This window comes from Artemia franciscana, chromosome 3 (assembly GCF_032884065.1).
Source record: "Artemia franciscana chromosome 3, ASM3288406v1, whole genome shotgun sequence".
Taxonomy (NCBI): domain Eukaryota; kingdom Metazoa; phylum Arthropoda; class Branchiopoda; order Anostraca; family Artemiidae; genus Artemia; species Artemia franciscana.
In genome coordinates, this window is record NC_088865.1 from 54,175,933 (window position 1) to 54,202,798 (window position 26,866).

At 34.7% G+C, this 26,866-nt stretch overlaps 1 protein-coding gene across 1 annotated transcript in view; it reads right to left on the bottom strand.

Annotated features, from left to right (window-relative positions):
- LOC136025421 (protein MAK16 homolog) overlaps positions 1–26,866 on the bottom strand; it is a 101,694-nt gene that overhangs the window by 53,606 nt on the left and 21,222 nt on the right. Inside the window, exons 4-5 of the mRNA XM_065701446.1 lie at positions 16,646–16,828; positions 7,560–7,689 (exon numbers count right to left, since the gene is read on the bottom strand). Coding sequence (XP_065557518.1) covers positions 7,560–7,689; positions 16,646–16,828 — 313 coding nt within the window. The remainder of the gene's footprint in view (positions 1–7,559; positions 7,690–16,645; positions 16,829–26,866) is intronic.

Genomic DNA, 26,866 nt, shown 5'->3' on the forward strand with positions numbered 1-26,866 from the left:
AAAATTGTTTTCCTTTTGCTATTTTTGGTCACTGTAAAGCAATATTTAATTTTATGGTGTCAGCTGATTTCGCAGACAAGGTTCTCCCAAACACAGTTTCAGACTCTTTAAACATCATGGACAGCGAGTTTGAGATTCAGTCCATAAAAAAACGTATACCAATCACAACTGAAAATGACGAACAAACTATAAAATAAGGCAAATGAAGGATTAAAGAGCATATTTTTTGAGGGTACTGTCCAGTGAAATTGAAAGTTTTCCGGCTATTTATTGTAAAGCGAGTGTAAACAAGATATGCAAAACGGAGTATCTAGACAATCATTTTAAAACTTCTTCCACATTTACTACTGCAATTTCCTTTTTAAATAACAGCACATAAGCTCTAACTTTGAACATTCATAAGGTTTTTATTAGTTTAATTGTCAAAAATAAGAATTTCTGCACTTTTCCTTTTGAATCCCTCAGTGAGATGAACAGAGTAACTGAATTGGTTGCTTCTTATTTATCTTGAATCTGCTCAGATTTCTTTCAGTAAATATTTTTATTCTAGGAGTTGGAATATAAGAAGATAAGCATTGAGTTCTGAGCTCTGTGTGCAGGTATAGTCAGATATACCCTTTCCTGATAGTGAGATTTTGTTGTGTTTGAAGCACTTTTACGTTTACAATGCAGGGTATATTGTAAAGGCGTCAGCATATTACATTCAAATAGGCAATGGTCAATTGTTTAATTTTTTTAAATTACAATACCTGCAAAGAGAAGGAGAGGGAACTGAGGCGCTTGAATTGGGGAACTGATATGAAAATGCCTGAAAATTTAGCCCATTTGATCCAGACCGAATTCTATGATAAATTTTAGAAAGGAGATTATTGAAAAAGAGACATAAAGTTGGATTATTTATATTTAACAATAACTTTGATAATCTCCAGCGGTATATGTCTCTAATGAGGATTGGTCTCCCACTTGGCTGGTCAATATTTAAAGCTTTTTTTGCAATATCATGCGCCTGATGGTTACCAGTTATACCTGAGTGGCTTGGAACGCACTGAAGGGAAGTTCTTATGCCTCTTGAAGCAAGATTATCAATAATGCTAAGACAATGAAAAGTGTCTATCTCCATTTGAAACTGAGAAGCTGAAGACAGCAGCTCTAGGCTTGACAAAGAGTTAGAACAAACTATAATATTTTTTTAAACTAGCAATCAAAGGTTGAGTACTCATGAGGTGCTCTAATGCCATGATTAAACATTTAACTCTACAGACAGTATAGACACATTATCATATATTCTCTTACCCATTGCAATATTAAAGCGTGGGACAAAAGCTCCACTTGCCACCTTCTCAGTCATTTTGGACCCATCAACAAAAATTTGGAAATGGTTTTTACATGTAATTGTATTGAGTTCAGCAATTTTTTTCTGGATGAAAGCAATGGGGGTAAGTTCTTTAGTCCACTTTGAGAGATTAGCGTTTATTATGGGGATTGACCAATTACATGGGGGGGGGGAATGTAGGTGCAATAGACTTTGCTGGCACTGGGAATTCTATGAAAGATTTTATAAAGGATACTAGCTTTGTGGGTAATCAAAGACTTGCAAGTTTAGCTAAAAGGATCTGGTGGTTCACATTGTAATATGCCCCTTCAAATTCTAGGAATGCTGCAACTAGGAAATTATTTTTATACAGGGATTCATTTATTGCGTTTGTTAACAGTATATAATCATCTGATGAGGAGTGGTGTTTCCTGAGACCAGTTTAAGTATGAGGTATCATATTATTCTTGTCAACAAACCAAAGGAGTCGATTGTAAATCATTTTCTCCATTACTTTTCCCAGCAAAGGAGTAGTCATTATAGGCCTGTAAGACTCAGGGTCATATTTGGGTTTATTTTTGTTTAATATTGGTAGGAGGGATAAACATTTCAAAACATTGGGAAATGCGGATGTAGCCCATGCACATAGCAATTTAGGAGTTCCTGTTTACAAGAAGGGGTGAGATTCTTTATCCATGTCGGGTGTATGTTATCGTAGCTACAAGTAACCTTAGCCCTAATATGTTGTATTGCATTATTCATCATAAATTGAGAATGGACAGGTTATATAATCTGATCCCGGGCAAGGCTGGTATATCGGATTTATCGAGATTGGGTGGTGATGGTGTTATTATTTGATGTTAGCTTATTTCAGAAAAGAGCAGCAAAAAGTTTGCCTTTTCATTTTCATTATTATAATGGGTATTATTATAGAATACCTCATACTGGAGTGGGTTGGGGAATGTTTTCTTCCCACAGACATGGATTATGAGTTTATGTGTAATTAGCTCACGCGTTTCTCTTGAAAGATTATTTGCAAAATTATTCCAGTAATTATATTTAGCATTTCCTCTCGAGATTAACCTCTGCTTGTAATTTACTTAAATATGTAGCAGGAGACGGGTTTTTTTGACATGTTCTCCTAGCTGCCTTTTTTTGTTCTCTAGTTATTTTGGCGCTCAATTGTCCACCATACTTTAGGAGTGTGTTTGGGGATTGTTTTCCTGGATGCTGTCTTGGGGATAGCATGATTAGCTGCATTTGTTAGTATGGATACCGAAGCTTCAGCATGTGTGTCAGCTGTTACCAGTGTAAAATTCCTGGGTGAGACTTATAATTTCATCATTAAGCTTGCAAATGATTGGTGTTTGCGTCCTCTTTGGCCATTTTTAGAATTGAGTTAATTTATTTATGTTGTACGACAGAATCATCTGTTTATATATTTTTTCTTTTTTTTTTTTATTTACTCCACAGTTTGATCATTTTATTTTGTGGGTTATAAATAAATATTATTACATTATAACTGTATAACTTTTGAATATAGTCCAATTTGCTTTAGTGTTAATATATTTGGGGTATGTGGCAGAATTTTAGCTGGTTTATCTAATGAAAAACTATGGCAAAGGGGTGCGTGCCAAGATTATCAATTTTCTTTATATAAATTTTATTCAAAATATTTATTAACACAATTAAATTTGCAACTTTTGGGATTAAAATATGTATTTAGATTTGGAGGGGTAGCAACTGCTAATTCAGTATTATCTGATATCAAACTCTCAATAAACTTATTAGCTTTATTTGGTGGCCTATCCCCCACAAAAGGTTGTGGGCATTAAAGTTGCCAGAAATAATTATGTTTTAGCATATTAGAATTAGTTATATAACTGAAGAAATCCATGGTATCTGTAGTTTGGCTGTTAGGGTTATAAAAGCTTATTATTTAAGTTTGGTATTATTCAGCCAAACATTAATACCAATTGTATGAACATCATTCAAAAATTCTGGAAAGTTTATGCCACAAAATTTGATATTATTATTTATTAATTATATATATAGATTAAATCTACAACGCCTCATTTTCTCTCTGATGACCTATCCTTTATCAGGGTAGTGTATCCTGGAGACTTTATTTGTTGGTTTTTGGTCAAATGGGTTTCCTGAAGGCAAGCAATATCAGTGGAATTATTATTCATAAAAGATATTAGTTAATTTAACTTGTTTTCTAATAGTGATCATACATTCATTGAAGTATTGAGATGTGCTGCGCTGTTGCTTTGGTTTTGTCAACTCTGTGTCAACGTTTAGCTTTGCTAGGAGTAAAGCAAGATCCTTTTTGCTTGAAGAAGCATGAAATTAGGTAGGTAGATGTTTACAAATTCACTTATCATTTTTGCTTTCTGTGGCTGTTGCAGGTTAAACTGCATTAAAGTTAGTATAGAGAGGCATATATTAGATGTTAGCTTGTTTGGTTTTTCATATAACTTATCATTAATTAGGATATTAATTCCTGGTAAAGCTTCTGATTCATTTCTGCTTGGGAGGGGTGGCCAGACTCACATCTTATCATTGGATGTGGGGCTAGTTGGCTCAGCCTTGGCGATTCTCTTCGGTAGGAATGTGAGCTGGGATGTTTTGAGGAAGAAGGTTTGTCGGGGGTGCTTGTTGCTTTGGGTAGGTTGGGTGTTCTATACGTGAAAGCATTGGGTGGTTTCATAAACGGTTTACTTTGGTGTGATTGGGCTGCATTTGCTTCCAGAGCTGCAAATGGATAAGGTATAGCTTTCTCTGTTGCTATTTGGAGTGTTAGTGTTCGTTTTTTATATGCAAGTCAGCTTTTTATTGGAAGAATCATGGGGGCCTTTGCAGTTTATACATGTAGGCTGATCATTTTTACAATTTGCCATTCCTTTGGAATGGGAACTTTACATTTACAGCAGGTTTGTAAGATTTTGCTACATTTGCTTGTTGTGTGTCCTAGTTTTAGACATTTTTGGCACTGGCTTGGTTTTGGATTTTAGGGCTTGTGAGGTTTCATTTGTCTAAAGAAAAATATATTGCCTGGGATATTGTTTTTTTTTCTCTGAGTGGGAGACTTGCTTGACTTTTGGCCATTAGAATCTGATTTGCCTAGTTGGGTGACATCTGCAACTGGGATTAGATTACCAGTTCTGTCAGAATGCCGTTCCTTTAGCTCCTGAATAGGTATTTCTGGAGTGATCTTATACACAACTATTTTATCTTGGTAGTGGTTTGGTGTCCATAGTGCAGACTTATTGAGATGTTAAGAAGGGTTTTTAAGTTAAGTACTATGTCTGCTGATTTAGAATCTTGGAGAGCTATTAGCAAAGATCCATCAGAATTAATATTTAAAGAAAACATTGATTTTGACAATTTGAAGATTGCAACCCTTATTAGAGTTATCTTATGTATCTCAAAGGGGGTATCAGGGAGAAATTTTTAAGTTTATTCCAAAATTTTATGAAGGAGGAATTGGAGCAGGGGAGGGGAATTATTTTTGATTGGGAGGTTTTTTTTCCTTTTTTGGAGCTCCTAGAAAGGACCTATTGAAAGTCATTTTCATCATGGATAGTGACAAACACCCCCTCCCCCCTCCACCAGTGTTTTATCCATTGAACTTGACCCATCATATAAGATTTGAGATAGTGAGCTTGACCAGCCAAGATATGGAACATTTTCGGTAGTATTTGGGGTAGGGTCCAGGGGGAGTTTTGGGGGGTTGTTCTATAAATTACCTATTGTAATAAGCTTTAATACTAGCAAAAGGAGATTATAGCACCAGGCTGTCTGGACTCTTGGGAAGGGAGGACTTCACCGTCTACAAAAAAACACCAGAGTGTGGTTCAGAAGATGGTTTGGTGCACGATTGGTTGCGCTGAATGCTGATAAATCGAGATAAATATTCACAAAAAAAATTATTATAAATTTCTTAAAGTGTTGATGTTGTACCTTTTGATAGGCTACTATGAGATAGGCTAATAATTCATTTTACAACAAAAGATTTATTTGCTCAGTTAGATCCTCAACCAAGATCCAACAAAAGATCCTCTCTTATCAGTTAGTCTTTTGCTTCATTAAAGTACTCACGGATCCCTCGTAAATAAAAATATCCCCATTTTCTCTGTAAGACCAAAAAGGGATATATTAAGAATTGAACTTCACCATCTTTATGGTTTTACCTTCAGGGGCGACTACAGTTTTGCAGTTTGACTGCAATCTTTGAAACAGTGGTTGCATCATCTCCCAACTTACTCAAAAGAAAATTGAGTTCTCCAAAATATCCCCGAAAACAAACATAAAAGATAACTAAATTGAAACGTTAGAGCGTTTTATTATTTTATTTTCATCATTTATTATTATTTATAATTTTTAATATTATTTACTACGTTTTATTATTATTATTACGTTATTATTTTTCATTGCATTTTACTATTATTATTTATCACGTAATGATTTTACTTTTATTGATTACGTTGATAAAGCGTAAAACGTTTAAACGTACAAATATAAACATAAAAGAAAAGTAATTTGAATATTGTGTTAATGTTTCTTTATTTATGATTCTTAATTTTTAGGGAAATTCCCTAATTTTCTTTTAGGGAAATTCTAGGATAGTAAAAGCACTGCTTTGAAGCTTCAGTATTTTTAATAGCCCCGTTGAAGTCTTTAGTAATTTGACATGCTCTTTGGGTAGGCATGTGTACAACTTTATTCAAATACTCATGATGAAGACTTTATTTTTTTCAAATTTTGTTTCTTTCTTTTGCAACCGGGTCAAATAATAGCAATCACCAAAATAGCATCTTATTTTCACCTAAAACTCGAATCGATAAGATGGATGGATAAATTTCAACTGGATATTCATTATCAAAATCAAGCAAGGAAAGCAATTTTAACTTATTTCCTTTAGAACTGAATTCCATTTGGGAAATCAGAGGCGAAAAATATCCTCAATTCCTTCCAAAAAAAAATCTAATATAAATCGCACCAACATTTCCCAGTTCTAAAGCAGGATATGGAATAAACCAAGAGACAAATCAGCCTGAGAGATCATTAAATAGATTGACTTTCGTATTCCAGATTCCTAGAGGGAAAAAATTCATTAAGAGATATTAATGAATTTGATGGATTTGGGGAAATGAGAACTATCTTTTATCAAAAAGATAATAGTCACGAGAACGCCCATGTATATACTTTTAACACCATTGACAGACCTAGGACAGACACATTGGAAGAAGCTGGAACTCCATGAATACCCCCTCCCCCCCTGCTAGGTCACTCAAAATTAACAGCGTATTGACAGGCCTGGTCGCTCAACTATGTCTAAGAAAGCACATCCGATCGCGGGGGGGTTCATTTACAGATTTTTTAGATTTGCCCTTACCGTATTAATGCCATTCCTGTATTAATAAATACAGGAGAATAGAGGAGTACAAAAATTAAAGAAAGGAAAAAAAAACAACAAAAATACAAAACTCTCCAAATGAAGAAAAATTCTTATGAGCCCGTGGTGCAGGCCAAGCTTGCCAGGGGCTGATTTTAGCAACTTAACATGAAGTAAATCAAGCTTATTTGTCACATCAGAAAACCAGGTGAAAATTTTTGAATTTTAAAAATTCAAAAACGTCAAAAGAGCCCAAATTCTTCGAATTAAATATTTTTCAGACAACACACTTTTTTTCAATTTAGATCCATGTTCAGGAAATTCTTTATGTAAAATTTACCAGCGTTTGCTCAAATTTATATTGTTCACGTTCGGGACATCTTGCCGTTTATGTACAAATAATTTTCGCAAAATACACTTTTTTTTTCTTAGGCACAAGGTTTTTTTTTTTTTTTTTTTTTTTTTTTTTTTTTTTTTTTTTTTTTTTTTTTTTTTTTTTTTTTTTTTTTTTTTTTTTATATCTTACTGCCAAGCATAGACTGAGTCCAATACTAGACCGTTCACTAGGTGGTAGGACCTTTTTTTAATGTCGATTGGAATAAACGCGAATCAGTTACAGGATTTTTTTGTGAGGGGTGGGGGTACCAAAAGAATTTGTTTGGAGAGAGTGCACTTTTTTCGCCTCTGTTTTTAAAACCAATTTATACGTCAGGGAATTATTTCGGGGGACGTGATTCAAACCCGTTAACCCCCTATCGCTCCCCCCGGATACAACCCTGGTCTATAATATTAAGATCTTGAAATTAAGCAGTACAAATCGAATTTGATTAGAATCTCGTGACTTACCGTCCCTTCTTTAAGCCTTTTCAGGAGTTCCTGCTCAATATTTGTATCTAATCGAGCAGCAATTAGTGCCTTCTGCTCCCTCCTTGTTTCTCTTCTATCAATCTTTAGCCGGACTGGAGTCAACTTCTTCCTATAACAGGAAAATCACTTTAAAAATAGGTAGACACAGATCTGAACCCTTAGAGGGGGAGGGTCTGACCCTTAGGAAGAAAGGCTTCCAATAAGACAAATTTGTCTAATGCACACTTCATGTAAAACGTGAAACCATGACTTAAAATTCATTTTTGGCATTTCAGACCCCTTCCCAAAAACATTTTAAGGGTTCCAAATTTCAAACAGGGAAGGGAATACATAATAATTTCAATTTTAAGAGATCATTTTTAGTTTTCCCTGGAGGGTATCTTTCAGACAAATCTCGGGGGAGGGAAAACTCAAAATCAATCCCAGCCCCCGCGTGCAGGTTTGAACAATTATTTTCAATGAACAATTTAATTACTTAAACTAGAAACAGTAGAAAGGTTCTTTTCTAAAATTCAAAATATAAAAAGCAAGAACAACTGATTATACATTTTTAGCACAGAGATTACAACTTCAAGCCCATGGCAATCTTCGGTGTCCTCAAAAAGAGTTGACCCAAATTTATGTAAATTCGAAATAGCATTATGCAAAGCTCATAAGGCCTTGAAATGTCCCCTTTTCTCTCTTTCAAGGTCATGCATACGGAAAGAGAGAAAAAACTTTATTGGAAAAAAGGAGGTCAAAATAAGGCTTATGGTTTTAGCCAGAAGGAAAAGGTTGAAATAGGCGTCTGCGTGATAAATTTAAGTCACAGAAGGGGAGGAGGCTCAGCTTTGAAAGAAGCTAAGTCCAAAAACCAAATACCAAACTAAGAATTACCAAGGTAAAATACAATTTAAATCAATCTGGCCGGTTTTGCATAATTTGGAAGGAATTTTGATGAAAGTTACGTCATCAAACGAACTATATCTCTAGAGAAGAACTTTCAAGCCCTTGAACAATATAAAAAAATGTATTTTCCCAAGATGTATTACCATCACCAATGCCTGCTTTTTTTTTTTTTTTTTTTTATGGTTGCCCTTTTTCACCCATGAGATAGATTTCAGAGAAGCTAAGTGGGGGTGTTTTGCATTTTAAGACGCAAAACAACAATTTTAACCTAATCAGGGCCAAAGATTTACCAAGCGACAAATCCAATAAAAAATCGGTTTAGATCTAACAAGCGTTGTCTTTAAACGTACTTAAGACCGAAAAAAATGAATACTTATTATGGACAACTAATTGTAAGCTTCATTTGATTTGACCGATTCATTCGAGGCTTCAACAATTAATGTATAGTTACGTATAGTTACGCACCATATATTGGGGGAGGGGGTAGAGCTCTCTTTTGATGAATCGGAAATATCAAATAGTGTACTTCAATGTGTACAATGTCTAACTTTGAGTTAGAGATTGCTCAGATAAAGATGTAAGAGGGGCTTTCGATAAAACAGAACTGTCCAAAGCACATCCCTTGAAAAACTTAAAAACACTGTTTTAAAATTCATTCTTGACACTTTAGACCCCTCCACGAAGAAATATTATATAAGGTCATGGATAACAATCATTCTCATACTAAAATTAAACTTAAAAGTCAATAGCAAAAACAAAATGGGTGACACACCCCAAAACAGCTCAGGAAATCGAAATGTATTTCAAGGATGACCCTTGCCAATATAGATTCAAGTCCTATAACTATAGATTTTCTATTAGGTTTCACTAGATATGTCTCTTCAAGCAAAATACATGGGCCGAAGTGTTCCTCAATTACATTGGCTATGTACACCTAAAACAACTAAATTCACTAAATTCAACTAAATTCACTCGCCCGCGCAATGTCATTGGATTGGACAAGGTTCAGTCTATGCTTGAATTGGATGACGCTCCGTCCGGGTAACGATATTGGACATCGTCAACCTTAAGGAAGGCAAATCATCTGATAATATGGCTTTTAAGGGGTGCAAAAATGATTAAGTGAGAAATCTGCGTAAATACCAACAATTTGAGCGAAAATGTCAATGTTGATTTTAGTATATTACGTCAAAATCTGTATTCTAAGTTGACCATAAAAATGTAAAATCCCTTAGTATATTGACCCAGCATGTTATTACCAGGAGACACTTCGAATATTTTAGAAACAAGGTTTAAAGACCATTTTGAAAATTGGAGCAATCAACATTTTTGAGAAACCTTAAATAGGTTTCTCAAAATTTTTTTGAGAAACCTTAAAGGTTTCTTATAAAAGAAACCTTTAAGATCAAACCTTTAAGACCTTTAAGATCAAACCTTAAATAGAGGGCTGGAACAGCTAATTTATGACGACGTTTCATATATTCCGCGACAAGGACAGCCAAGGATACATGTTTAATTTTTTCTTAATTTTTCTGTTTACCGATAACGTTTACGTAATGGATTTTACGCATCGATTGCGATTACGTTTATCCTACCCTTCGCTGCGGGTTTCTAGCAAGTTTAAAGCAAGGTTTATTGCAAGCGGGAATATAGTCCCAGGTAGAATTTTAAGTTCACAACCTTGACTATAAACTCATGATTCTGATTGTCACTGAAATATCATTTTCATGATTTAAATTGTGGGTAGAACGTAATATTTTACGATCCATAATATAAATCTAAAGTCTGGCCAGAAAATGCCTCAAATCTTCCTGGTTGCCAGTGTTGTTACTTTGAATACAAAAAGAGAGAGAAGATAATGAGGAATTTGTGAAGACAGTGAACACACCAATATCAATAAATCAAAAAAAAATCACATCAATAAAAGACACCTTTTAACGAAAAGAGCTGTTCATTCAAGCTACCTGGATTGATTCAAAATTCGAACAATTCCTCGGTTCAATATTTGTTCTTTGTGCTGCTAATCTTGTATTTCTTTGGAGAGTGGGTTTATTTAGATTGGCACCTAATTTTATTTTGTATTAAATTATTTCATAGGTAAGTGTGTGTACATATTATTAAGAATGATACTTACCGAAGTCTCTATTTAAGATATATTATTACTTAAGTTTCGTTTGATTCCTTTATTTCTACGACAGTACATAGCCTTAAAATATAGATCTCGACCCACATATGTGGTTTAAATACCCTTTTGTTCTTTTAAGAATCAAGCTCTTGGTATCAAGGTAATTTTCATGACAACCCCAACAATTCTCGTAATACCTCTTGGCATACGTAACAGCAAACGGATTCCAATCCCGCACAATCAAAGTCATTAACGAATATGAAATAGTTTAGTCAAAAAAGTTACCAACAAGATTCAGCCACAATATAGCATGTACCTCTACAGTATATAGCCAATATTATTGACCTTGACCAAAAAAGGTTTAAATCCTCTCTTGTTTTTTTGAGTTGATGTACAAGCCACAAAAGGCGGTTCGCGTTGAATCTCCTTTGTGACCACCAGCGATATGTTTCCTCAGTTAGGAGATTTATGTTTCAGCTTTTAGAAGGTTAAATATCCCTTTAGGTATGCCTGTCTTGAGCATATGCAAGAGAATCTTGACGCTTCTCAGGGCAAATTAATTTTACAATCGTTCGCTGAACTTAAACAGTCACAATTGAAAGTAACATCTACAGGAGCTACAGTAAGTAAGAAAGTAAGACGGCGCCAGAACCTTAAGGTCCAAACCGGCGGTGCTGACCTCCGTTTCGTGGCCCTTCGGCCAGGAAGTACAATGGGGGTTGGGGGCCAACCATCCTATGCTTTCACACACCCTTCCTGCTTGCCTTCTCCAGATTTATCCAGGTACTAATTAAGAGCTGAGTTGACTCTGGTCGAGCTTACAGAATCACGCCACTGATCCCCGTCCCAAACCAAATAACTGGCTACGCCTGGGGTCGGGCCCGTGCCCCATGGGCAAGGAATTCTCAAACCAGCGCAAATGAGCAACAGTACAAATAACTATAAAGGAATGAGACCATCTATAGCAATATTTGTTTGATCAACGAAAGAAGGAAAATGATTAATAGAAAGAAGGACATGAGTATTTAAGTGAAGCAAATAAATGAAGACCGGGGATATTTTGACAGCAGAACAGCTGAAAAGCTTAAACAAACATTCTTAGGTATGATTAAACAACGAAAATCGGTCTATACTGTGAAACAAAGACATACACGTCAATGAAAGGGATAAACTTGAGATCTGCAACATCCACATAACAGTCGTAGAAGAGATATCCCAAATTCTGCCTTCATGAAACTTTAATTGAGAGCAAGTAGTGGACTGTAAGTGGTTGTTTATGTTATTGACCTTGAAGCCCAATGCATTTACTCAATTTATGCAGCAGGAGTTAAGACAAAAATTCTGAATCTCCCCGGCAGAGTTTAAACGACCCTTGTCAAAAGTAGCCTCGACTCTAAGTCTAAAGAACAGAATTTCAAACAATATATATGATAGACATATTTTCTTTTTATGGTTGTTAGAAGTATTTAATATTCATTAAGTTAGAGAAACCAATTTCAAGTTTCTATCATAAGATAATTTGCGGAGTGAAAAAAGAGGAGCCACTCCCTTCACCTAAAACACAAGGGTGCAATATCACTAAAAATTACACCATTAATTCCAACTAGTGTGAAAATTCTGGAATATTTTTCAGCCTTCTATATATGAAAATACGAAATCTCAGAGGGAGGATAGTCGTAGACGCGTATCAGAGGCGATCATATTAGGCTGGAAGTTTGACTTCCGGTACCCTTTTAAGTAAAAAAAAAAGAGATTAATACATGTAAAAATGCCATTTTTCAGTCTTTGTGTGCCACTAAACGCCAAGTTTGAATTTCAATACAGCAAACTTCACTACAAGATTGGTAAAAAAAAAGCTCAAAATGTCAATAATATTAAAGCAATTAATACTAATAGGAACTATAAACGAAAAAACGCATATAAAAACACAAAGACAATTTGGTGTTTTTTTACAAAACACAATATAGTAAAAAAAAGACTGCAAATGTAATTCCGTGTTCTTTACAAAAAGAATTTCGCTTCTTTTTGTCTTAAAAGCGAGCTGTTTTCCAATGTTTTACTTAAGAGACACAAGAGAAACAAGCAGAGGAAAAACTAAAGAACGGCGTATCGATCTAATTTTTTTTTTCATTTATATATTTCTTTCACCCAAAAAAAAGAAAACTACAAGGATCAACTAGAGAAGACATCTAAGCAAGATTCTCGTGGCTCATTTTACAAAAGTACTTTCATTTACATTTCCAAGGAAAATGTAGCGTTTTCCAATGCTTTCTAAGTGACATAAAGTCCTCAAAAGACACAGCGACGCCCTGTTTCTATATGTTTTTCAGTCTAATCTGTCCGAGCTGGGACACTCCAAAAAATAAAATCAAACAAAAGCACTGTAATTTACGCATAAAGGGTGAACCATAGTTTAAATAAACAGGAAATTTCGAATTTTTAACAGCATACTATTTAGTTATATATATATATATATATATATATATATATATATATATATATATATATATATATATATATATATATATATATATATATATATATATATATATATATATATATATATATATATATATATATATATATATATATACAATAAAGAAATCGGTTGGTCAAAATTTACAATTTTTTCCTACGTACGAACCCAAGAAACTTATGGCCCACCCTGAATGCAATATATCCTTTGAACCTGTAATACTATAGTGGATTGGTATCTATTTAGGTCCAATCCCGACTGGTTACAATATTGGGCGGCAGGATCATTACCTGTCCCTGGCACAAGTCCTGGCAACTGAAACATCGGGAATTGTCGACGCCACATATGCTATCATTGGCTATGAAATATCTTATCCTTTTTAAGCTAATACGGTGTTTACGCCCACTAGGTCACACATTTGACCTTTTCAGGATTAGACTTAAGCTTATCAAGTACAAAAGGGTAAATTCAAGGAAAAAACGTTGAAAACAAATTAAAACAAGGTCACACTATGGAGGTTTTACGCCCCACCTAGGCAATTCTAAAATCCTGATGCTCCCTCGCGATATTTAAATTTTGTTATTTAAAATTTTACGTGTTTTACGTGAAGGAAACTTAAAAGACCATTAACTTGGAACCTTTTATGGGGTCGTCTTCAAAGCATATTAGTAATAATGAAAAATATTGTCTGGATACGACACCTCTAATACAAAGTATGAAATCATTATCTTTTTTACTCTTGATATGCATATGAATGAGACACCATTCACATGGATGATTTTTTTTTTTAATTAAGGCTTAAAGTATAGTCAACCGAAAGGTGCACATCCTGCCTATGACCCCCCAAAATATTGTCATGCCCCATCGGTGGGACCTGCGCCCCACGTTAGGAATCATGATTTATATAATATTTTCACAGCAGCCCATCATATAAGCCCCCCCTCCCTGGAGAACTTTGAAGCGAATACAGGGCGTCACAAATAGTACCGTATATTTACAGTCCTTATGATCAGATTTAAATACCACTATAGAAGATAAAAACATATTAACAAAGTGTAACACAAAAACATGTAAATATGGTACGAATATACAGTTTTTATGACAGACAGATTTAGTTTATTTTAATTGTGAAATCTAATTTGTACTTAAATTACATGAAAAATACTTGAGACTAAAGCCTCATTCACCTCATTATAAAAACCTTGAAGTCTTGAAAATAATGTAAAGCCCATAATAATGTAAGGCCCATTTGACGAGATTCAGGCTGGCAATTCACATAATACACCTGTGGCCATCACCATCCCCCTAAACCGTCGCGGCAACCACAAGAGGGTGGTAGTACCCACTTTGGGAGCTACTGGTCTAGTTAGACAAACTTGTCTCCACAAAGTAGCTGAATTAGCGAGATTCAGGTTGCCAATTCATATAATACACCAGTGGCCATCAACACTCCCTAAATCGTTCCAGCACCCACAAGGGGGCGGTAGTACCCCCTGGGAGTCACTGGTCTGGGTAGATACTTTTGTCTCCACACAGTAGTAGAATCTTTTCTATGGAAACCTTGATGCCTTGAAAGTCATGTGAATCTCTTTTAACGAGATTTAGGTAGACTAAAGTACTTCCTACAACTACTTACTTTTTGAGGGTCAAATACAATCCGTTCTCAAATTTTTACAATAAGTCGTTTTTTTACGGTGAATATTATGTGGTGATGTGGAACCGATAAGTTAGCAAAGAAAATGGCTTTAAAACGATTGTGCGCAGTTGATTGGTTGGCAACTTATGCATTGTAAAAATTATCTATTCTTTTCTCACTTTTATTATTTTTTTTTTAAGAACATAATCTCTTCATGATTTTTTTCTTTTTTTCTTTTAAAGATGTGTTGTTTTTTCTTGTTTGCTTCTATTTTTAAAGCAAACACCGCATGCTTTTTGCCTTACTATTTTCTTACCTGACTAATACGCACATTAAACAGACTACAACGTAGTTTATATGCGTATGTATTAAGATCAATTATTCCTGCTAAGACGAAGAAGTTAACTTTTGGACAAGTTACCTTTGTCGCTTTCTAAGTAGAAAGGAAATTCTCACTTCTTGGAATTCCAGGTTCATTAATAATCGAAAAGTCGTATGGTCTTCGCAGTAATTTACCTTGTGATTTTATTTTGTCTGATTCCTATAATAATCCGCGTTAATCAGGAATAATCCGTGTTAAGTAGTTGATTTTGTTTTTCACAAAATTCGTATTGTAAATTTGTTTCCATTTCGTCATTTCAAAATTAGCCAAATATAGCTATCCTTCTTACACCAAAGACGTACTATCAGGAGTCTCATTGACATAATTGCGTGTAAGTATACCGCCATAAGAAAATGACCGATAGTAAAATTCAGTTACTTTACTCCATTAGAACACTTACACTAAAATAAAAAATGCTCGAATATATCAGAAAATTCTACCGAAAAACTTTTTAAGACGTTTCTTTGGAGCGGCTTGATCCCTTTTTTCATTTGATTTTTTTTCACTATATTATTTTCAATTTTTACTATAGTATTTTTGGTCCAAAATGCCACTTCAAAAATCATGTACAGTTACTAATAAAAATATTCTTACGATTCCCTCTTTGAAAAAAACTACGATTTAAGTAAACTGTAAGCAACAATTAATATTGTGTTTTTTCACTTATTTATGTTTTATTATTGTTTATAAGATATTTTCAGTGATCTGTTCCACGATTGCCGACAACTACACAACATTAAATAGCTTCTAAAGTTATTTCAAGGAGATAAAAGTTTGAATTCTTAGATGAATGCTCGTTAAACATTTTAATATGTCACTTACTTTCTTTTGGAAACCCTTTTTTGTAACCATTCATTCGCTTAAGGCCAACTGTAGCAGATGAGCTGTATCTCAATATGAAATTCCATCTCCGTAAGCCTTAACCTAAAATTTTCTTTTGATATACCTCTCCAAGTCTTTTGAGATATCCCCCTTCTAATCTTGTTTTGTAGTTTATGTTATTATTGCAGGTAGTTTGCTGTCATTTGGTTAGTTCGGATTTTCTCCTATTTCTTAATCTCTGCCTCCTCCCTTTTTCTCTTTACATTCTGTAGTTTTCTTAACTTGCCTATCACTGTTTACAGTTGAAAAAGTGAACGTCACACTGCATTTTTAAGATTTCCTGGGCACTCCCCCCTCTCTATTTGCATGCATGAACGATCTAATATGTTAAAAATAATAGTTGAGAGGAAATCTCACTGTCTTCTCAGTCCAATTTTCTCCATTCGCATTAAATACTGCTGTATTTTCAAGAATCGTTGATGTCATTTGACTTTCATAAATTCTAGCCTAATTGCAGTTGGTCAGTTGAGATTTTCTCCTGTTTATCAATCTTCGCCTCCTCCCTTTTTCTCTTTAGAGTCTGTGTTTTTTCTCATATTCCCTTCCCATTTAGAAAAAATGTTCCAATGAAAACAATGAAACTTCCCACTTCATCCCCGTTCAAATTTCTGCCCTCCCCTTTGTTTGTAGATATGAACGATCTAATTTGTTCAAGTTAGAAATCGAGAAATCTTACTGTCTTCGTAGTCGAAGTTTCCGCATACGAATTAAATACTGCTGTATTTTCAGGAATCGTTGACGACATTTGGCTTTCATAAACTTCGGCCAATAGATGAGATTGACATTAATCTGACGAAGTGCTTTGTCAAGGTCTTTAGAAAGCTTCACACGTTCCCACATCTTTGAAGGAAAAGCTGACCTAAAATAAATACAATTAGCTGTTCAAACGGCATTTGTGATTACAAGAGATACCAATCCGTATTTCTTCTTAATAGGATACTTGTTGTCTCTATTTGACATTCAAGCAGAGATAGGGGGGAAAACAAGGAAAAGAAATCATTACTTCTGGGAAAAAAGCCAAGCACTTTAGAAAAGATTTGCAGAAATTACTTTCTTCTTGTCTACTCAAAAAAGTAAAAGCCTTTCCATAGTTGAATGGATCAAAGTTTAAATTGTGTAAGATGGTAAAGCGAACTAAAAATTCCCAATTTTTTTTTAATGATTTAGCGTTAATGTTCATCACTAAACAGACATAAAACAGTAGTGAATTAGTCATACTAGTAATGACAGTAAAAAAACAAATAAAAAATAAGTTAGAAGAAAAAATCAGAAAATAACAGACAAAATAAAAAAAGATATAGAAAATAAAATATGAACTGGAAAAAATATGCCTAATAGTAAATTGACAAACTAGCGACGAAAATGAAAATTAGAAAATAAAGTAGTAAAGTAAAAATAGCAAACAAATTAGAAAATGGAAAAAGAAAAATAAATAGACATAATAGTAAATCGAACATTATAGCAAAAATGGAGATTAAAAAATAAAGTTAGAACAAAATAGACATAATATTAATTTATGCATACTAGCAAAAAAGAAAACAAAATAGAAAATAAACTAGAAAATGTAATTAAATAGAAAAAATAAATATACAAGATAGCACAACCGACTTGATACTAATTTCAAGAAATATAACAAAAGAAAAGTTAAGATGGCCAGGCCATGTTTGCGGATGACAGACTGACAAAGATTGTGCTTAACCGTCATTCGTCTGGGGATATCCTTGTGGGATTCCTCACTAGAAAAGCATCCCAGGGATTTGGGTGGACACATGTACACTGGCTACGCTTGAATTAAAATTTCAAAGGGTCTGCACTAAAAAAAAGAAGAAAAAAGAGCAGGTACCTGCACTGGATATAAAGGGGTCAGGTGACTCATGTATGCGCAGGCGAGAAAAAAAAATACATAATAAACCTGATCTTCATGTTGGGATGGCTCTGCTGAACTGATTTATTCATTAAAAGTGCTTCATTAAAGTTCTTCATCAAGTGCTATAGCACTGAGTGTTGTTAGTTTGGGACAAAAACCCCACTTAAATATTCAGGACCCGGTTTATGGTCAGGTCCATTTTTTACAGCCGTGACCTAGTGGGCTACTTTATGCAAATTAAATTTAAAAAAAAATTAAGCTGAAAGTAAAGAGCGAAATTAAAACTTAAAACGAACAGAAATTACTTCGTATATGAAAGGGGGTGCTTCCTCATCAACGCCCCGCTCTTTACACTAAAGTTTGACTTTTTCTCTCAACTCTGCCTTTTAAAACAGTAAAAAACTTTAGCGTAAAGAGCGGGGCGTTGATGAGGAAGCGGCCCCTTTCATATACGAAGTAATTTCTGTTCGTTTTAAGTTTTAATGTCGCTCCTTACTTTCAGCTAAAAAAAAAAAAAATGTTTTTTTCTATTTAATTTCTGAACGTTTTTGAATCAATGCATGTTTTCATTTTGGCTCTCCGCAGAGGAATAATTAACACGAAATTTGCATTTTTTTTTTTTTTTTTTTTTTTTTTTTTTGGCTAAATGGCTTTCTCATAGTTTTGATCGAATGATTTTGAGAAAAAAAGGAACGGTGGAGGAAGCCTAGTTGCCCTGCGATTTTTTGGTTACTTAAAAAGGCAACTAGAACTTTTTATTTTTTACGAATGTTTTTATTAGTAAGATAGACGTAACATATAAATTAGCTTACGTAACGAACTTTTGTAATCTCATGTTTTTATTACATATATGAGGGGTTCACCCCCTCGTCAGTACCTCGCTCTTTACACTAAAGATTAAATTTTGTCCCAATTCATTAAGAATGACCTCTGAATCACAAAAGCCGTAGAATAAATAGTTAAAATCACTAAAAATACTTTAGCGTAAAGAGCAAGGTATTAGGAGGAGGTGAGCTCCTCATATGCGTCAAAATGTCTGTTCATTTTAAGTTTTAATGCTGCTCCTTACTTCTAGTTGAAAAAACTTTTCATATTTATTTTTTTATTGTTTTTTTAAATAAAGCTAGAAAATCCTGCGCTCCCTTCATGGAAATTTTCTTCCACCATGACCAATTCCTCGATGGAAAGTTCCGCCAACATATCCCCCTCTTGTCAACCCCTCCCCCAAACCATAAAAATCCCCCTGAAAACCTCTGTACACTTCCCAATAAGCATTACTATATATAAGCACTGGTCAAAGTTTGTAACTTGTAGCCCCTCCCACGGGGACTGTGGGGGAGTAAGTCGTCCCCAAAGACATAGTTATAAGGTTTTTCGACTACGCTGAATAAAATGGCTATCTCAGAATTTTGATCACTTAAAAAGGGCACTAGAACATCCGTTAAAATTTCCGTTAAAATGAGCCCTCTTGCAAGATTCTAGAACCACTGGGTCGATACAATCACCCCTGGAAAAAAAAACAACAAACAAACAAATAAACACGCATCCGTGATCTGCCTTCTGGCAAAAAATACAAAATTCCACATTTTTGTAGATAGGAGCTTGAAACTTCTATAATAGGGTTCTCTGATACGCTGAATCTGATGGTGTGATTTTCGTTAAGATTCTATGACTTTCAGGGGGTGTTTCCACCTATTTTCTAAAATAAGGCAAATTTTCTCAGGGTCGTAACTTTTGGTGGGTAAGACTAAACTTGATGAAACTTATATATTTAAAATCATCATTAAAATGCGATTCTTTTGATGTAGCTATTGGTATCAAAATTCCCTTTTTTAGAGTTTTGGTAACTGTTGAGCCGGGTCGCTCCTTACTACAGTTCGTTACCACGAACTGTTTGACAAACTATGAGCCTTAGGTGAAATATTAAACTATATATCCCGTATTATCAACTCTAAAATACGTCCTTTGACATGTACCGATTTTGCAAAAAGTGTGCTTAAAACACTAATCAGAGGAAGCCAAAAAAATTAGCAGTAAAACAGCAAAGACTAGGAACAAGGTTTCAGAATTACTAGAAAAAAAATCGACGACAAACCTGAATACATAATTAGAAGAAACTTCATTGAAATGCTCAACAACCTGAATGTCGTGGGGGTGTTTACAGGGCTTCCTTGCTATGCCATCTTTTTATAAATGCATTACACTTCTAATCCCCAATACAAAAGCCTTAGGTTGAGTCTTGAGTGGCGCCACGAGTATGGGAACCAGCTGCTCTAAGCAGACACTTTATAAGAAAAAGTCCAAATCTCTGTAAAATTAGGTTAGAGGAATAGTCCTGGGAAGAACCACTCAGAAACTAGACAAGCCTCCATTTTTGATTAGATTTACTAGTCATTTGCTTTGAAATTGAAGTTTGTTGTGAAATCCAATCTTCAATGCAAAATGTCAAAGATACATAAAGTTCAAGTCCACCTTTTTTAGAGGAGAAATTTATTTAGATAGTATTATGATATTATTATTATATTATATTAGATTTTATTGTTATATTAAAGAAAAAATTTATTTAGATATTATTATTATTATATTAGATTTTATTTATTATATTAGAGGAAAAATTTATTTATATATTATTATTATATTATATTGGATTTTATTCTTATATTAGAAGAAACATTTATTTGATCATTTATTTATTTAAGTCCGTTTTTATCTCCTTATTTAGCTAATTGAAGATCCTTCGTCAATCAGAGTAATCTCTACTAATTTTGGTTTGCCATAATATAAAAATAATTGTTGAAACGTCTTACATCTCTGCTCTTTTTACGTTTTAAATTTAGTTTTTATTTTCGTGGATGAAAATTTGTCTTTTAAATTTGATTTTTTTTTTTTTTTTTCGTCTTTTTATTGACGTGGTTGTTGTATATATTTATAGCTGCAACGTGGCTACTTGCCCACGTTGCAGCGTGGGCTAAAAATGGACTACTAGCGTGTTAATAACGATAGCAACTGGAGTAAATCAAGCATTTTGTGGCAACGAACTGTAAGTAACGAGTGACTCGGTTCAATAGTAACCGAAACTCTAAAAACAGACTTTTGACAATAGTTGATACATGAAAAGGATTGACTTTTTATGCGAATTACCAATACAAAAAAAAGATGTTAAGCATAATTTTACCCATCCGAAGTTATGAACCTGAGGGAATTTGCCTGATTTTCGCAAAATGGGATAATACCCCCAAAAAGTCAAGAAACCTTAGTGAAAATCACGCCATCAGATCCAGCATATCAGAGAACCGTACTGTTAAAGTTTCAGGTTCCTAAATGAAAAATTCTGGACTTTTTTTTTAATAAATATCACCGATGAGTGTTTTTTTTTTCAAGGGTGATCGCATTGAACCAATGATCCTACAAGATCGGGAGAGGGCTCATTCAAACGGAAATAAAAACTTCAAGATCCCTTTCTAAGTGACCGAAAAATTGGAGGACAACTAGCTCCCCTCCAACGCCCTTTTTTCTCAAAGAAATCCAATCAAAGATAGCCATTTGATTCAGCATAGTTGAAAACTCCAATAACTAAGCCCTTGGGGAAGGCATGGCCCCCTTAATCCCTGGTAAAAGGATTATAAGTAACGCAATTGGCCCTGTCTTCACATATATTTATTATTAGGAAATATACAGGCACTTTTTAGGAGGTGAAGTTATGGTGAGAAGGAGGGATCTTTCACAGGGAGAATTTTCTATGGAGAGGAAAGTTTTCGGCAGTAAATTCTTAGGCTAAATTTTACACAGGGGGGGGGGGGGGGAGAGAAAGAGATTTCCTAGCTTGATTTTCAAAATTGTCACAGACTGAATATAATACCAAGTTTTCTCAATTGAAAGTAGTTAGCATCATTAAAACTTGAAATGAACAGCAACTGTTTTGCATATGAGGCGACTACCCTTCACTCAAACCTTGCTCTTAACGCTAAACTTTGACTTTTCGTAACAATTCTTTAAGTAAAGACTGATCAAACACAAGGGCAGTCGAATTTGAATGGGAAGGATTTTTAAGGAACTTTGGCTTTGGCGTAAAGAGTGAGGGTTGAGGAAGGGACAGCCACCTCCTATACAGAATAATTTCTTTTCTCTTTAAGTTTCAATGTTGCTCCTCACTTTCAGTTGAAAAAAAGTTTCTTTTTATTTAATCTATAACATTTTACTACTAGTTTACAATTATTATATTAAATATATACAATATGTTAAATTATATTGCAGGTTATTTTATTATTATTATGCGTTCTTACAATGTTATTGTGTGTGTTTCTATTGTGCTGCTATCTTATTATTATTATTGTTATTGCATTCCTATTTTCATGTATTATGTACGTTATTAGTAGGGGCCCAAGTATTTTTGTTTTTGCTTTTTTTAACGGCCCGAAGAGGATTTTGTCACAATAAATATTTATCTCTCTATTGTAATGTTAATCTTCAGATTGGTAACCAACAAGCTGAGGAACCCTTAAATAGCAACTTGGGTATAAATATAACACCGTTTCTATAAACACCTTTGGAAAGTTTAGGATTACACCCTAACTCTGGGTTCTCACTGATGCGATTTCACGCAAAACGGCCGTTCTTCCGAAACGTTGGCCGGGTATCAATATAACACCGTTTCTATAAAAGCACTCGGAAAGTTTAGGATTATGCCCTAACTCCAGGTTCTCACTGATGCGATTTCACGCAAAACGGCCGTTTTTCCGTGATCCGTGAAATTTCTTCCATTTTTTACTGCAAGATTCTGCGCCACAACGGTTCAACGGCTGGGTTGAAATATTTCTACTGATCGTTTGAAAATCGCATCCGTTTTTTTTTTTTTTTTTTTTGAATTGAAAGCTTTGTAGAGCTACAAATTGCAAGTAATTGAGAAACTAAACATGAGGGTCCTGTTCTTTAAATACAAAATTTTAATAGGCGAGTCCTGGGGGGATATTTCCAGGGAAATGAGCCAAAGAGATAAGACTTACATTTTTATTCGACATAGTTAGTCTAGGCTAATACAGGTTAGCTCTTCGCTTCTAGAACTTGATTTAGCCTATTGCTATGTATATGCTTTACAAGTGACTCATAATATCTTTGCGCTTCAATGGCTGAAGTGAGCCGTTTCTGTGTTATTACAACGGTACAGCCGTTTCCGTTTCTATGTTATTTATGCGCTATAAAATTTTATTATATGCGCTAATAATTGTATAATTGCGTAATTTAGAACTCTAGCCTTTTAACCTCACAGACTTCTTTATTTCTGGAATACATTTTTATGGCACTTGGTATTAACCAAGTGACATATAGCAATCGCAAATTCTGTCGGTCTGTCGGTCCCGGTTTTGCTACTTTAGGCACTTCCAGGTAAGCTAGGACGATGAAATTTGGCACGCGTATCAGGGACCGGACCAGATTAAATTAGAAATAGTCGTTTTCCCGATTTGACCATCTGGGGGGGGAGTGGGGGGCCGTTAATTCGGAAAAAAATAGAAAAATTGAAGTATTTTCAACTTACGAACGGTTGATCAGACCTTAATGAAATTTGATGTTTGGAAGGATATCCTGTCTCAGAGCTGTTATTTTAAATCCCGACCGGATCTGGTGACATTGGGGGGATTTGGGAGGGGGAAACCTAAAATCTTGGAAAACACTTAGATTGGAGGGATCGGGATGAAACATGGTGGGGATCGAGATGAAACATGGTGGGAGAAATAAGCACAAGTCCTAGATACATGATTGACATAACCAGAACAGATCCGCTCTCTTTGGGGTAGTTGGGGGGGGGGGGTTAATTCCGAAAAATTAGAAAAAATGAGGTATTTTTAACTTACGAACGGGTGATCGGATCTCAATGAAATTTGATATTTAGAAGGATTTCGTGTCTCGCAGCTCTTATTTTAGATCCCGACTGGAGCTGGTGACATTGAGGGGTGGAGGGGTTGGGAGGGGGAAACCTAAAATCTTGGAAAACACTTAGAGTGGAGGGATCGGGATGAAACTTGGTGGGAAAAATAAACACAAGTCCTATATACACGATTGACATAACCAGAACAGATCTGCTCTCTTTGGGGTAGTTGGGGGGGGGGTTAATTCTGAAAAATTAGAAAAAATGAGATATTTTTAACTTACGAACGGGTGATCGGATCTCAATGAAATTTGATATTTTGAAGGATTTCGTGTCTCAGAGTTCTTATTTTAGATCCCGACTGGATCTGGTGACATTGAGGGGGGAGGGGTTGGGAGAGGGAAACCTAAAATCTTGGAAAACACTTAGAGTGGAGGGATGAAACTTGGTGGGAAAATTAAGCACAAGTTCTAGATACATGATTGACATAACCGGAACGGATCCGCTCTCTTTGGGGTAGTTGGGGGGGGGGGGGTTCATTCCAAAAAATTAGAAAAAATGAGGTACTTTTAGCTTACGAACGGGTGATCAAATCTCAATGAAATTTGATATTTAGAGACAGAGACAGGCGGATGGGGGGGGGGCAAATCAAGATTTTGCCCCGGGTGCAAGCGAGGCCAGAATGGCCAGCAACAGTGACATAATATCACGAAAACCAGACTGAAAGAGTGGATATCTTGAGAATTAAACTATATTGTCGGGAATTGCAATGAATTTCTCTTGGCAGAACAGATTTAATCAACAATCGATTTTGAAACAAAAAAAAAATCCGGAAAAATCATCTACATTTCTTCTACCATAAATTCGACTCACGGCAAATTTGTGATTATGCATAGAATAATCTTAAAGATTTTTCTTTTATTATTGTCCTATACTAAAAAATCTCGTTACTTAGATACAAACCAGCTACGAAAATTGAAAAAGGCGCGGAGTTACAAGAAAAAGTTTTACACTACAGGAGAAATCCATGAACCATAGATTTTTTCTAATCCATGCAAATCTATGCAAGGTAAAAAGAGTAAAATTTAGCGATGGGTAAAATTTAAGTAAAATTCTATCCATTTTCTTTCGAAGGTCATAATTATTGGCCAGCTATTTTGTAAATAGTACAACTTTAAAGTAAAGGTAGGTGAAACTTCTAATCACAACGCATAGGCATGTTTATAAAATTCAAATTACAAATCAACTAGTTTCCTCAAAAAACCACAAAAAAAGCAACAAACTTAACTACAGTTTAGTGATTTCGTACAAAATGACTTTCAAACTTTTGATCCTTAATTGTTGCCAACTGGTTGAACATTAAACGGTATTTCAGGATATCGTAAAAAAAAATGCCAGAACTTTCAATTCCCAGTTTTTTCTGCAAGCGAAAAACTATTGAGGAGGGGGCTCCCACTCTTTATGCTAAAGTGTGACTCTTTGTCACAGTTCTACTTATTAGGACAATAAGAAAAACTTTAGCGTAGCCTAAAGACCGGGACGCTGAGGAGGGGACAGCCCCTTTCATATAAGGAATAATTTCTGTTAGTTTTCAGTTTAATGTCACTCCTTACTTTCAGTAGAAAAACTTATTATTTTTATTTAGTTTCAGAACGTTTTTGAATTAATGTATGTTTTGATTTTGGATCACCGCACATGAATAATTAAAACGAAATTTTCACTTTTTTTTTTTTTTTTTTTTTTTTTTTTTTTTTTTTTTTTTTTTTTTTTTTTTTTTTTTTTTGCTAAATGGCTTTCTCATAGTTTTGATCGGACGATTTTGATAAAAAGGGAGTAGGAGAGGAGGCCTATTTGCCCTCCAATTTTCGGTTACTTAAAAATGCAACTAGAACCTTTTATTTTTTACGAACGTTTATATTAGTAATAAATATACATAACTTAAGAATTAACTTAGAAAACGAACTTCTACATTTGTATATTTTATTACGTATATGAGGGAGTTCGCCCCCCCCCCCCGTCAATACCTCACTCTTTACATTAAAGCTTTAATTTTGACCAATTCTTTAAGAATGATCCCTGAGTCACAAAGGCCGTAGAATAAATAGTTTAAATTACTAAAAATACTTTAGCGTAAAGAGCGAGGTATTGAGGAGGAGACGAACGCCCTTATAAACGTAATAATTTCTGTTCGTTTTAAGTTTTAATGCTGGTCTTTACTTCCAGTTGAAAAAACTTTTTTCATTTATTTTCTCATTGTTTTTTTTATCATAAATGCTAGAAAATCCTGCGCCCCCTTCACGGAAATTCTCTTCCCTCATGATAAATTCCTCTAAGGAACGACCCTTCCACGTAATCCCCCCAATCCCTCCAACGCGAAAGTCCCCCTTAAGCCGTATGTACACATCCCAATAACAATTACTATATATAAACAATGGTCAAAGTTTGTAACTTGCAGCCCCTCCCCCGATGACTGTGGGTGATTAAGTCGTCCCCAAGACATAGTTATTAGGTTTTTCGACTATGCTGAACCAAATGGCAATCTCAAAATTTTGATCCGCTGATTTTAAGAATAAAACGAGCGTGGGAGGGGGCCTAGGTGCCCTCCACTTTTTTGGTCACTTAAAAAGGGCACTAGAACTTTTAATTTTCGTTATAATGAGCCCTATCGCGACATTCTATGACCACTGGGTCGATACGATCACCCCTGGAAAAAAAAAAAAGAAAAACGCATCCGTGATCTGTCTTATGGCAAGAATACAAAATTCCACATTTTTGTAGATAGGATCTTGAAACTTCTGCAGTAAGCTTCTCTGATACGCTGAATCTGATGGTGTGGTTTTAGATTCTATGACTTTTAGAGGATATTTCCCCCTATTTTCTAAAATAAGGCAAATTTTCTCATGCTCGAAACTTTTGATGGGTAAGACTAAACTTGATGAAACTTACATATTTAAAATCAGCATAAAAATACGATCCTTTGGATGTAACTATTTGTATCAAAATTGCGTTTTTTAGGGTTTCGGTTACTATTGAGCCGGGTCGCTCCTTACTACAGTTCGTTACCACGAACTGCTTGATCTTGGTATTACTCTTCGTTGTAAAAGTAAAGACAGTACTTCCTAAAAGAACGATCTTCAAGATTGAGTTTACACAAAAGTTTTGATGGG